This window comes from Balaenoptera ricei, chromosome 1 (assembly GCF_028023285.1).
Source record: "Balaenoptera ricei isolate mBalRic1 chromosome 1, mBalRic1.hap2, whole genome shotgun sequence".
Taxonomy (NCBI): Eukaryota; Metazoa; Chordata; class Mammalia; order Artiodactyla; family Balaenopteridae; genus Balaenoptera; species Balaenoptera ricei.
Window position 1 is genome coordinate 27,056,029 of NC_082639.1, and position 13,972 is coordinate 27,070,000.

Here is a 13,972-nt window from a genome sequence, read left to right on the forward strand (position 1 = left end):
CAGAGAAGGGCACTCACACCCACAGTCACTCAGCTAGTGGGTGTGAGTGTCAAGGCCAGGATTTGAATCCAGGTGATCGGACTCCAGAGCCCATGTTCTGCGTGGTTCTGGTTCTGTAATAGTAACAGCAGTGATGGCAAAGGCGACAGGAGAAGGACTAGTGACCCCAGCGGTAGTAGAGAGGCCCCGCAGTTAGGAATGCCCTCTGGGAGCCATGGTCCATGCCAAGTCCCTGGGCTTAGAATCACTCAAGGTCCACACTGTCTGGCATGGTATTTGGTGCTTTCTGTATGTTGTATAATTTGAACAGCACAAGGGGGCCCAGCATGCAGTCCCCAGACCCTCCTGGCTATCCCCATTGCCACGCAGGGTCTCTCACCCCTCTCCTGATCTCTTTCTAGCTTGGAACTGCCCCCAGCCACAGAACTGATACCCCCTACTTGGAGATCTCACAGGCATCTCAAACTTGACCTGGACAAAATGAGCTCTCTTGACTGTATTTAGGGCACACACTTCCTACTCCCTGTCCTAGCCGTCCCCATCTTGGTCACTGGCATCCCCACCCTGCCAGCACTCCAGAAAGAGCCTAGGAGTCAACCCTGACCCTCTGTTCCATCAGCACCTACATGCCTTCCAGCAGCAAGGCTGTTGGCTGTGCCCCTGAACCACGGCCCCAGTTTACCCCCTTCCCTCCACCTCTACCACGGCCACCCTTGACCGAGATGCGTCGTCTCCAGCCTGCACACCTGCAGTAGCTGCCTCCTAACTGGCCTCCTAGTTGTGCCTCTTGCCAGCTACAATCCCTCTCCCTTCTAGCACCCAGGGTGATCATTTCAGAAAATGCTGAAAAGCCTTCCCCAGCTCCCTCCTGAATTTAGAACCAAACCCACACTTCTGGTCCTGCTCCACCACAGCCCCACCCACTCCCCTCGCCTCCCCCCCACCCCCAACTCTACATTGCCCGCTGTGGGTCTGTTTTCTGTTCCTCTAACAGGCTCTCTCCCACCTCAGGGCCTTTACACCTGCTGTTCCTTTTGCTGGGAATGCCCTTCCCCAGGTCATCACATAACAGGTTCCTTCTTGTCATTCGGGACTCAGTTCAAATGCCACCTCCTCAGAGAGTCCCCTCCTGACGGCTCCCTCTAAAGCAGCCTTCCTTGTTATTAGTTACTTGATTTCCCTCATAGTTCCTATTATGATCTGAAATTTGTTTATTTGATTTTTTGCCTGTTTTCTGCCTGAGGATGCTAAAACGCAAACGCCCTGAGATCATGGAACTTGGTCTGACTTATTCATCACTGCAATTCTCTGCATCTAGAACAATGTCTGGCGCTTAATAAATACGGCAGTTAATAAATAAGGACTGAGTCAGTGACTGGCTGGCACATAGTAGGTACTCAACCAAAAGGTGTTAAATCCTGAGTGAATGAACAAGTAAGCAATCACCCTTTAAGGCCACTACTCATGTCCCCGCTTTAAAACTCAGAAGGGTTTAGCCGGTGACCCACAGCTCTGAGCTGGCATGGCTAGGGTTGAATGTAGGCCTGTTTGAATCCATGCTCTTTCCATGCCTGACACTGCTTCTGTCTCAGATTTCACAGGTTCCTCTCCCTGGGGCCAAAAAATCTGCAATGCATCTGGGCACTGGCCGCCCAAGCTGCTGCAGACCAAATCCCTGTCTCCCTGGGTTTGGGGGCAGCCTGCAGTGTTGGGCTTGGACTTCAGGGGCCAAGTCTTTCTTGTTCAGGATGCTTTCTCTCCACCACCTGCCTCTCAGCCCCCAGAGCATCTGAACCCGATTCCTTCCCCATGCGGCCCTCTTTGATCTAGGGCCAATGTCCCTCACAAGTCAGGGGCCTGTTGCTGAAATCCACGTGGTCTCCCTTCTTACGGATCAAAGAGGTTCCGCAAGGTTCAGGGCTCCCAGGGACTTCTGCCTTTGAAAAGGTGCCAAAAGTGACACAAAGTGAAGGGAGACCTTGCCTCCTTCCCTCTGCCACCTGGGCCAAGCCTTGACGGACTAGTAGTCTTGGGCTGGGCCTCCTTTGAGGTGAGACTTGGCACCTGCTCTGCCCCCAGACCCTAGATGGCCCCCATTCCCTCTTGGTCTAGGCTGTGTCTCCAGACTGAGCTCACCTTTCAGCCAGCCGGGTGGCGTTTGCTGTTTGAGACAGAGGCACCACCATCCAAACTGCTCTGTGAAGCCTTGGACTCAAAGAGCTCGTGTCACTCTGAGCTGCCGGGCAGGTTGGCGAACCCAGGCCAGTAATTTCCCTTTCGGGCTCGTATGCCTACATAATCCTGATGGTGAATTAGACCCATCCAGCCATCGGTTCACTCAGCAAGTATTTACGGACAGGATTTACGGACCACTGCCCAGTGGATGCGGTTTATCCACTTACAGATGCCAGCCCTTGAGAGTTCTACACGAGAGAAAGAAAGGTTTAATCCTCCCTGAGTCTGAACCCATTAACCCTGGCATGACCACAGCTCCTGGTGCCATGAGGCACACGGGGAGCACCGTTCTCTGTTCCTTTCAGCTCAGACTACTAAGGAAGGGCAGTTTGGAAAATCCCTTTCAGAAAATCACAGACATTATTGAGGCTGCTTCTCATGCTATTCTTGCAGCATGTGGTGAATTAGAACAGAGAAACGGACCCGAATCGCAGGGAGTGGAGGGCCCTGGGGGCTCGGAGAGCGGGACAGCATTTTGTTCCCTACCAGTTTTGAGCAGAGCTTCGTCTCAGGCCCCTCAGGCCCCGGGGAGTCTCCGGGGCTCGAAGCCCTTCCGAAAGCAAGATTTCAAGTGCTCGGCTAGCTTCCTTGGGGTGTGCATTCTGGAAGGGAGCATTTTTGGTGTGGCTAATTGCAAGCTACTTAGAGAGGACTTAGAAAAGTCGGCCTCGGACTCCTTCCGGAAGGGCCCTGTGCTCCATGCTAAGGAATCTGAACTTGACCCTGTCAGTGATAAAGAGTCACCGGCGGGAGTCTGAGCAACGTGTGATGCTGTCAGATCGGTGTCTTAGGAAGTTCACTCCTGCAGCGGAGAATGAATTGCCATGTGTGTGGTGGGGTGACTGGAGACGCTCTGCAGTGAGACAGGCGAGAGCTGAGAGGGCCTGGGACCATCACCCCTGAAGAGCGTCAAAGGCGTGGAGGGGAGTGTCAGTGCAGAGACGGATTTGCCAGGTCACGGTGACTAAGGGTGCAGGGAGTACGTAGGGTGAGGAGTGTAAAGATGCCACTGTGGTGTCTGGCTTGGCCACCTTGGATGGTGACACTCTTCACCGAGCTGGGGAAGGCAACAAAAAGAGCAGGTTTGGGAAAATAGAAGGAGTTAGGATCTGGGCGTGCTGCATTTGAAGCACCCTCTAGGGAGGGCTTCAGGTGAGTTTGATATCATTGTGGGCCTGAAGCTCAGGACAGAGGGAGGGTTGGAGGTAGAGACTGAAGAGTCATCCCCAAACAACAGTAGAAGCCTCGGAGTGGATAAGAAATTCCAAGAGAGGCAAGAAGTTCCCAGAGAAGAGGCCATGCTGGGCCTTCTGGCTTTAAGGGGAAAGAGGAGGAGAAAAGTCAGTGGAGAAGAAGTGGGGAAAGAAAGAATCATCGTCATCTGAGAGGTTGAGAGAGAATCAGGAGCGACTTGGGAGAGAGCTGTGGCCCCCAAAGGCTCTGCACGTCCATGAATTACTGCTGTGATATGAACACTGGGGGAGCGCTGTCACCCCAGCCCACTCCGCCCACTGAAAAGCCAGCCCTCACTGCCCCCATGCCGGGACGTGCAGACCCTGCATTGCGGGGCCATGGTCTGACCAGGCAAAGGAAGCCCTCCATGAGGCAGCCCTCATCTTCTCTTTGACTAGTGGGTTAACAAAAAAGATATTTTAACAGCCAGCCCCAGGGTTTCTTCCAAGTGAAAGCTCTCTATGTTAGAGACAATATCACCCTATACCTAAAGAGCTTGGGTTGGGGAGGGAGACATCAGCCTGTAAGGAGATGGCAAAGCCAAGGGCAACCGGGCTCTTGTGCCTAAGAAGTCGACAGAAGTCCTGAGATGGGGCAGAGGTCGAGAGGCAGCAAAGTGGAGGAGGCTGGAGTGAGACGAGAGGGGGCAATGCACATCACAGGGAAGCCGGGGCTTGCCAAGACAGAAGCCAGGGAGAAGCTTCCAGGAGGAGGGGCCGAAAGGCTCTGGGGTTCCTGACTGCTCCGATTTTCATTTCAAGCCACTTGTATTGTTGAGATGTGAAGTCCCTGCATTGCCACAAACCTCCAGTAAAGGCTGTGCTGCATGCAAACACCTTTGTTGATGGTTTTGTCTTTGTTTTGGGGCGGAGGTCAGGAAAAATGGGCCAAGTTTTCAACCTAGGTTGGCAGAGCAGAACCAAGGGAGGTGAGGCATGGCAGTGAGTTCAAGGTTCAAAGGAAGCTAGAGCTGACAAAGATTCCTGAAAATACTTGGAGGGATTGTAGATTTCCACCTCATTAAGATGGGCTACCGATGTGAATTGTACTTCAGAGGACAGGGTGATAGTCCCTCTGCCTCTGATATTTGGGCTACAATTGTCTTTAGTTTCCATATTGATTAAAGAAGTATGATATTTATAGTTCTGTAAAAGGAACGAGAACTGTTTTCCGTTTCACAGCTTAAATACTTAATTTCATTTACTATCATGTTTCACATTCTATTACCATGTCACAACTCTGACGCCTCTCCTTGGAAGATCAGAGTGTTCAACCGTGACATCCTCTGGGTAGGGAGTGGGTAGAGGTGCTATCAGGAAGAGTGGAAACAGCAGATTCAGACCACGGTTAGGCCACTCAGGGCCACACACTTGTGTGTAGGGGCCAAGGTCTCACCTGATTGGTTTGGACATTCCTGGTATCAATCATATGAAGAGAGACATGTCCCAAGTTATCCCATGTTAGAAAGGGGGCCTGAGAGGAGGGGACTTAGGAAGGCGAGAAAGGAGACTAGCTTCCCCAGGCTCCATCAAAAAGGACCGACAAGGCTGAGGCCAATTCTATTGGGTGAGGAGGGCTAAACAAACACGGAGTCAAGCGGCAACTCAGATTGATTGTTTGTGGCTTGCCTGTTTGGAAAGAATTCACAGCTGCCTCCGGACTCAAGCAGGAAGGGTGCTATGATCAATTAATTATGCCTCCCATGGGAATGGTAGAAGAGAAAGGGATCTATGTGCCAAGTATTTTCCATTGCTTGTGTAGACAGTAAAATGGGTGTGAGCATATGGTGGAAGGAGGGAGCTGCTTCTCCTCGAGCTAGTCTTCTGATAGTAATTACAGAAAACCTTCCTCTAAACTTGAACCCAAGGAGAGCTACTTATTCCAATCACTTCTCAACTCCTTGAAACAATCCTCCTAGACTTATACCTGGGTGTTCGGAGATCCATGGGATTTCAAGATGAGGGTTTCAAGAAGGAAAGAGTGGTCATGAATGCAAAAGCCTGTTGAGACATCAAGGAATATAAGGGCCAAAACAATTCCCATCTGACTTGGCAACGTGATGCAAAATATTTGTGGCAAAGGCCAGTTTGCAGGGGAGTAAGTGGGAGATGAGGATAGACAAGGCTGGGTGGAGCTTTCAAGATGCTGGGCATTGTTGGTGGCATAAGGAACCCTTTTCATGATGTCACAGTTTGTATAAGGTGGTTAAAAATATCTACATGTATTATAATCTCAATCATATATATATTTCACAATATATGCATGTATGCAATATGTATTAGACAAAGCTGGAGGCATAACCCTCCCAGACTTCAGACAATACTATAACGCTATAGTAATCAAAACAGTATAGTATTGCACACAAAAACAGACGTATGGATAAATGGAACAGAATAGAGACCCCAGAAATAAACCTACATACCTACAGTCAATTAATCTTCAACAAAGGAGGCAAGAACATACGATGGAGAACAGTCTCTTCAGCAAATGGTGTTGGGAAAGCTGGACAGCCACACGTAAGTCAATGAAGTTAGAACACTCCCTCACACCACACACAAAAATAAACTCAAAATGGCTTAAAGACTTAAATAGAAGACATGACACTAAAACTCCTAGAAGAGAACATAGGCAAACATTCTCAGATATAAATTGTACCAATTTTTCTTCACTCAGTCTACCAAGGCAAAAGAAATAAAAGCAAAAGTAAACAAATGGGTCCTAATCAAACTTATAGGAAACCATAAACAAAATGAAAAGACAACCTACAGAATGGGAGAAAATATTTGCAAACAATGCGACCAACAAGGGCTTAAATTCCAAAATATACAAACAGCTCAATATCAAAAACACAACCCAATCAAAAAATGGGCAGAAGACCTAAATAGGCATTTTCCAAAGAAGACATACAGATGGTCAACAGGCACATGAAAAGATGCTCAACATCACTAATTATTAGAGAATTGCAAATCAAAACTACAAGGAGGTACCACCTCACACCAATCAGAATGGCCATTAGCAGAAAGTCTACAAATAATAAATGCTGGAGAGGAGGGAAATGTGGAGATAAGGGAACCCTCCTGCACTGTTGGCAGGAATGTACATTGGTGCAGCCACTATGGAGAACAGTATGGAGGTTCCTTAAAAAACTAAAAATACAGTTGCCATATGATCCAGCAATCCTGCTCCTGGGCATATATCCAGAAAAGAGGAAAACTCTAACTTGAAAAGATACATGCACCCAATGTTCATAACAGCAGTATTTACCATAGGCAAGACATGGAAGCAACCTAAATGTGCATCAACAAATGAATGGATAAAGAAGATATTATACACACACACACACACACACACACACACACACACACACACACAATGGAATATTACTGAGCCATCAAAAAGAATGAAATAATGCCATTTGCAGCAACATGAATGGACCTAAAGATTATCACACTAAGTGAAGTAAGTCAGAGAAGACAAATACCATACATCATTTACATGTAGAATCTTAAAAAAAATGATATAAATGAACTTATTTACAAAACAGAAACAGATTCACAGACAAAGAAAACAAATTTATGGCTACCAAAGGGGAAGCCAGGGGTAGGGAGAGGATAAATTAGGAGCTTGGGATTAACAGATATATATACTATTATAAATAAAATAGTATATTTTAAAATATACTATTTTATATACAAATATATATATAGTATAAATAGTATATATAAAATAACTATTTTATATACTATTGTATATAAAATAGATAAATAACAAGGTTCTACTGTATAGCACAGAGAGCTATATTCAATATCTTGTAATAACCTATAATGGAAAATAATCTGAAAAAGAATATATATATATATATATGTATATCTGTATCACGTTGCTGTACACCTGAAACTAACACAGCATTGTAAATCAACTATACTTCAATTTCAAAAAAAGAGGAAGAAGATGGGAAGGGAATATATGAAAATCGAGGTTAAAATGGGTAAATTTTGTTTCTTCTTTATTCCCTTCTGTATTTTCTAAGCTCACTTAAAATGATCATGTGCTATTTTTATCATCAGATAAGAGGCATGGGCAATTATTTTTGAAATAAGCTTGATTATTATGCGGGGGCAATAAGAAATAGGCTGGGAAGGGGGCGACCAACTGTCTCGGTTTGCCTGGGACTGAGGGGGTCTCCAGGATGCGGGACTTTTGGAGCTAAGAAATGGGAAAGTGCCAGGGAAACCAGGACAAGTTGGTTACCCTAGCTGGGAGGCTGAGACCGATGTAGCACTGAAGGAAGCTGGGGTTTCCTGGGGGGCAGTGCTGGGGTAGAGAGGTTTTGAGCATATTTGAAGACTAGGAGGAGAACACCATTATATAGGGAGAGAGGCTGAATTTATAGAAAAGAGAGAAGAATAACTACCAGGGTGAGATCAATAGGAAAGCAGCTGGGAGAGAGCCGTGCACAGGAGACACATCGGTAACAGGAAGAGAAATGATGTATCTTCGGAGATAGGAGGGCAGGAGGGAAGGGCAGACCGACTAAAAATAAATTTGTTGATGCAGGGGAAGCAGGTTGAGGGAGTGCACACCTGAGGACTAGGAGGTCCAGTGAGGCCTAAAAGCCCGTATGATACCTGGGGACCCTGAGGACCCTTGGTGGCCCCCAGACATGGGCTCCCCATAATGGGTACCCCACCCCCTGCTGGAGTGGATGGAGACTGGGTCCCACTGGAAGCTGCAGCGTATCTCCCAGGTGCTGCCCACCCCTCAGGCCCTCCCTGACCACCTACCTCTGCAGGAGGGCAGCGGGAAGTCCCACGTGGCACTGTTCTCAGAGCCAGCGTGGCAGGTAAGCACGGCGTGGCCCTCAAGGAAGAAGCCGGGGTTGCAGCTGTAGCGGACCTTGTCGCCGAGGTTGAAGGTTGCGCCCTGCTGGACGCCGTTGGGCAGCCGTCCGGGGTTCCCACACGTGTGGCTGGGGAGAACTGTAAAGAGAAGGAGAGACACGCAGCCCATGAGCGGGTCTCCAGTCCTGACACCCGGCCTCTGAGCAGCGCCTCCCTGGGTGACCCTCCTCCCCGGACCTCCTTTCTTCCGTAGGACAGGGCTGCCTGGCCCCTCAGTACTCGCAGGGGTCACACGTTCAGGAGGAGCCACACACGCAACTTATACCTGGACATCCAGGTTTCCTGCTTTTTCTCATGTGCAGCCCTGGATGTGAAGTATGTCTGAACTGTGGGTAAGCATCAGTTCAATCCATTTCACCTGTATCCTGCCTTCACCAATCAAGGTCGTTTTAACTGTTGCTACAAAAGACTTGCATGTCCTCCAAGTGGCACGGAGCCTGAACAATAAGATGTCTGCCTGAATTGTTTTCCAGGAACTTGTGTCTAGTTCGAATTAAGCCAGTTAAGACTAGCTCTAACTGGACATGCGCAAGCGTCTACTTGTTGACTTTTGATGTCAGAGGGCAAAAAACTCCACCCTCAGATGGTGCTAAGCACCCACCCCCAAAATGGAGGACTGCAGCTTAGTTACGCCTGAGCAGAACGATGATTACTGCACCTTTTTCCAATCACTTTCCCCATGCTTCCCAAGCTCCCCACGCCTCAGACCACACTGCTTCTTTAGTCTCTATCCCACAAATACCCTGAGCCCCTTGCCTTTGGGAAGGCCGATTTGAGACTTGTTATCCCATCTCCTTGCTTGGCTGCTTTGTGAATAAACACTCTCTTTGCTGCAAACCCCGGCACCTCAGCGCTTTGGCTTGCTGCGCGTTGGGCAAAACGAACCTGGTTCAGTAACACGTCCATCCCATCACTCGAGATGCCCCAGGGAAATCACTTTAATCTCTTGGGTTTGGTTGCTCTGATCTCAGACTCCACAGTCCTTCCCAATAAACACCATGGAAGGAACAAAGACAGTGGCACAGAGTAGGTGCTCATTAAACCCGATGTCCTTTCTTTCATGTGTATCTGCCCCAGCAGCCAGAGTTGTACTTTGGCCCAGCAGGTTTGGGGGAGTTGAAGGGGTCATTAGTGCTGGAGTAGGCAGTGAGGTAGGGAGACAAGAACCTGAGCTCTGATCAAACTGACCCGTTTCAAGGGGAAAATGGGGAGCCAGAGAATAAGATGTACAGTGTGCCACCTGAGCCAGAGCAATAACGGCCAGCTGCCAGTGTGCACTCATTATCCAGAGGACATGGTCTCGGTGAGGGTACGTGAGCATCATGACCTGCCAATCAGGAGGGGGAAAGGGAGGGCGCAGCTCCTCTGTGCCCGAGTCACTTGTTCAACCTGACTCAGCTCCCCCTACCCTCTGCCTTTCTTCCTAGAGTTGGAACTGCCTGTGCCCAGAAGGTCCCACCTCCTACCATTTCACACCTCCCCATAAGGCAAGGACAAGTGGTCACAGCCGTGTCCAGATTGCCATCCAAGTACCTCTCCATTAATTCATCTGGCGATGGTTTATTGAGGCCAACCCTGAGAGGCCATAGAGCAGGGTGGTGGAAAGTACAGACTTTCCGAGAGCCTCAGTGCTTGGGTTCGCAGCCCAGCCTGATGGCTTACTACCTGTGGGACCTTGAGCTAGTCTCTTAACTTCTCTGTGCCTCAGTTTCCTCCTTTGTAAGAGGCGGTTCACAATAGTACCTTCCTCTGGGGTCGCTGTGAGAATTGAGTGGAGGTATGTAAAGCCTGGATACAGTGAGTACCACACAAGTGAATCTAAGTTCCCAGTCCATTGGGAGATGCATACGATTAAAGGTATGTTAAGTGTTATGATGAGATAGGACGAGGCAGGGGAACAAACCCAGTCAGGGGGTAGTCAGAGCTGGCTTCTTGGAAGAGGTGATGTCTATGCTGAACCCTGAGAGATTAGTAAGAATTAGCTAGGTCAAAGTGTGTTCCAGGCAGAGGAAATATCATGTGCAAAGGCCCTGAGGCCAGAGATAACCTAAGAGATCAGAGAGCCTGGAATAAGAGGGTAGGGGTGGCAGTGATGAGGAATAAAGATGAAGAAGTGGAGACGGCCAGCCTGGATTCTAGAGAGCTTCCCAGGCCCTTGCAGTACCCTCTTCCAGCCCATATTGCTCTCTTCCAGGACCCTCTTTGCCAGCCTTGCTGATCTCAGAGCCCTCAGAAAGAAGGCTTTCTCTCCCACTTCTCCTCTCCTCCCAGGAGGAGACAGCTTGTTGTAGAGGGAAAGGGCAGACTTTGGTACTAGCTTGATCTGGTCTGAAGCCAGGTGTTGTCACTGTCTTACTCTGTGGCCTTGAGTCATGTGAGCTCTCTGAGCCTTAGTTTCCTCAACTGAGAAAGGAGGACAGTAATATCTAGTGGTTGATGAGGTTACTGATAATAACTGATGCATGGCTGGCACAGTGCCCAGCACAGAGTAGGTGCTCAAAAATGGCAGATGTTATCCTTCCACTGTACTGTAGGGCCATGCAGTCCTTGGGTGTATCCTGGGAGCCTAACACTGTGTGTGACACTTGTAGGGACATATTTGAGTGTTCATCAATTAGTCATTTGGAAGGGTTACCCATTGATGCATTAATTCCTTCATACAACGAAAATATATTGTGGGCCTACTGCACTCTGTGCTGGTAATACAGCAATGAACTAGACAAAAAGGGCCCCTGCCCTTATGATTTTGTGGGAGAACTATCTTAAGGGATGAAGAGCTCTTCCAGGCCCGTTCTCTACCTCTGACAAGTGAGATAACCCAGATGAAAGGACAGACTTCCATCACCCTGTCTATTAGCCTAGCTTAGAATAGTCCTTGGGCTGGTGGATACCTTGGCATTTCCCATGATCCCATGCTGCTGGCTTCCTTGGCATTTCCCACGATCCCATGCTGCTGTCTTCCTTGGCATTCCCCACAATCCCGTGCTGCTGGCTTCCTTGGCATTTCCCATGATCCCGCTCTGTTGGCTCCCTTGGCATTTCCCATGATACCACAGTGCTGGCTTCCTTGGCATTTCCCATGATCCCATGCTGCTGGCTTCCTTGGCATTTCCCATGATCCCACAGTGCTGGCTTCCTTGGCATTCCCCATGATCCCGCACTACTGGCCACAGTGGAAGCAGAAACTGCGATGTGAGTACGTTTGTGAGCGTTGGCGGTGGGAGGGGCAGGGCAGGTAAACATTTGGAGAAGAAAACAAGCTAAGGTGAGGGGAGGGAGCCAACCGCGGAAATGGGCTGAGAACTGGTGTAGAACTAACATTTCATTTTCCTCAATGAGACGCAAAGACCCAATTTAATTAAATTACTAATGTCAAATTTTTAATGAACCTGTTTCTGCTTTGGGCTTTCTTCCTTTGAAATTAATGATTGGAACATCATTAATAAATAAAAAACCTGATTCTTTTTAAAAAGTCACTCTCAAACGCTCACTGCTTTTTACTTAATGAGCGCTCATAACCAGATCGCTCTGACCTGGCACCTCCACTGGGACCTGGGTGTGATGAGTCTCAGTTCCAACCCCACCTCCTTTTTTATCTTTGCTCCCGAGAGGTCACACAGGGAACGAAGAGAGGGCAGACGCTGGGCTCAGAGAGGTCTGGATTCAAATCTCAGCTCATCCACCTCTGGCTGAATGATCTTGAGCCATAAACTTTACCTCTCTGGACTTCAGTTCTTCATCTAAAAATGAGGATACTTTCTTTTTCTTCCTATGGGGTCAGAGGGTGAATTGTATTAGTTTCCTAGGGCTGCTGTAACAAAGTACCACAAACTGGGTGGCTTAAAACGACAGATATTTATTGTCTCACAGTTATGGAGGCTGGAAGTCTAAAATCAAGGTGTCGGCAGGGTCACGATCCCTCTGAAACTTGTAGGGGAAACCTTCCTTGTCTCTTCCTAGTCTCTGGTAGTTTTTTTTTAGCAATCTTTGACGTTCCTTGGCTTGTCCATGCATCCGTCCAATCCTTCACCTTCACCTGGCATTCTCCCTCTGTGTCTCTATGTCCAAATTTCACCTTTTTATAAGGACACCAATCATATTGGATTAGGACACACTCTAATGGCCTCATCTTAACTTCATCATTTGCAAAGGCCCTATCTCCAAATAAGGTCATATCCGCAAGTACCGGGGTTAGGTCTTCAGCATATCTTTTTGGGACAGAATTCAACTCATAACAGGACTGTTGTACAGATTAAATAAAGCTAGATTTATAATACCCACCATTGAGTTCCTCGTATGTTTTGGGCCCTGGGCTACAAATTTATTTTACTTAATCCTCAAAACAATCATGTGCGACACCTATTATTCTCATTTTACAGATGAAAAAAATGGAGGCACAGAGAGCTTAAGCAACTTCCCTAAGGCCACAGAGCTAGAAAATGGCAGAGCTAGAAAATGGCAGAGCTAGGTTCTGAATCTAGGTCCTTCTGGCTCCATCGTTCAGCACTCTTAATTTTGGAATACAATACTGCTTCTGACAGAGACAGTGCCCAGGACATAGTGGGTGCTTAATGACCAAGAGTTCCCTTCCTCCCTTCATTATTCTAGACACTGAGACAAAATGAAGGGTGATTACCTGATTGTCCAGATTTAATTGTCTATCTTTTCTTCTCCAGTCTGATTTGCCAATCTTGTACTTTTTAATAGTGTCAAGGGCAACATTTAAAGTTTGGTCTTTTGTAATGTATCTGATGCACAACTTGCTGGACAGACAGAGATCAAAGATAAGCCACAAAAGCCAGACTTTCTAAGGCACAGCGTTCTTTGATTTTTGGATTCTGCCCATGTGTTTTTTTTGGCACAGACATTATAACCGTTCATGCTCTCCCGTCTATAAAACTTCCCTTTGATTGCTTACAAAATGAAGAGTGGGATATTTACATCCAAGGCAGCCCAGAACAATATTATTAAAGCTGTGCCTGACATTGAACAATTCCATTGTAGATTAGCTGTGGGGAATTTTGTCCCTTCTACAAAGCCCGGCTCTTGCCAATCAACAAGATATTCTCAGTGACTGTATGACAATGAACCTCCTTTGTGGTTGGAGTGCAGCAAAAGCCACATAATACCTTCTTTTATTTTTAATGTGAGACTTTAGTTCCCATATTATAATGAAGAGTCATTTATGCTCTCTGGACAAGCACCCTCCATATGTTTTGATTTCTTATCTTCCATCAAGTAACTTGTTTCATGTCCATGGCCATACGATTGATACAAAGTGGCAGGGTGGCTGGGAGAAAGGATGCAGGAAGAAAGATTTCTTCTTCCACAGCCCTCAACATGGAAAGGGGAGATGGCATGTGTGTGTGTGTGTGACTTGAGGGGTAGTGGGCATGGACAGGGGAGGGAAGAATAAGATCCATTATTTTTTCAGTACCTACGCTGTGCTAGGCACTTCTGCATCACACATTATCTTAGTTAATCCTTAAAACTCCCTTGCTTTTAGCTGTTTGGCCTTGTAAACATAACTTACTGCACACTTACTATGTGTCATCCCCATTGTCAGGTGCTTTGCATATATTTCCACCCCAAAGATTTGTCTG

At 47.5% G+C, this 13,972-nt stretch overlaps 1 protein-coding gene across 1 annotated transcript in view; it reads right to left on the minus strand.

Annotated features, from left to right (window-relative positions):
- Nucleotides 1-13,972, minus strand: part of CSMD2 (CUB and Sushi multiple domains 2) — a 658,022-nt gene that overhangs the window by 429,398 nt on the left and 214,652 nt on the right. Inside the window, exon 4 of the mRNA XM_059896727.1 lies at nt 8,253-8,447. Within this exon, the coding sequence (XP_059752710.1) occupies nt 8,253-8,447 (195 nt within the window). The remainder of the gene's footprint in view (nt 1-8,252; nt 8,448-13,972) is intronic.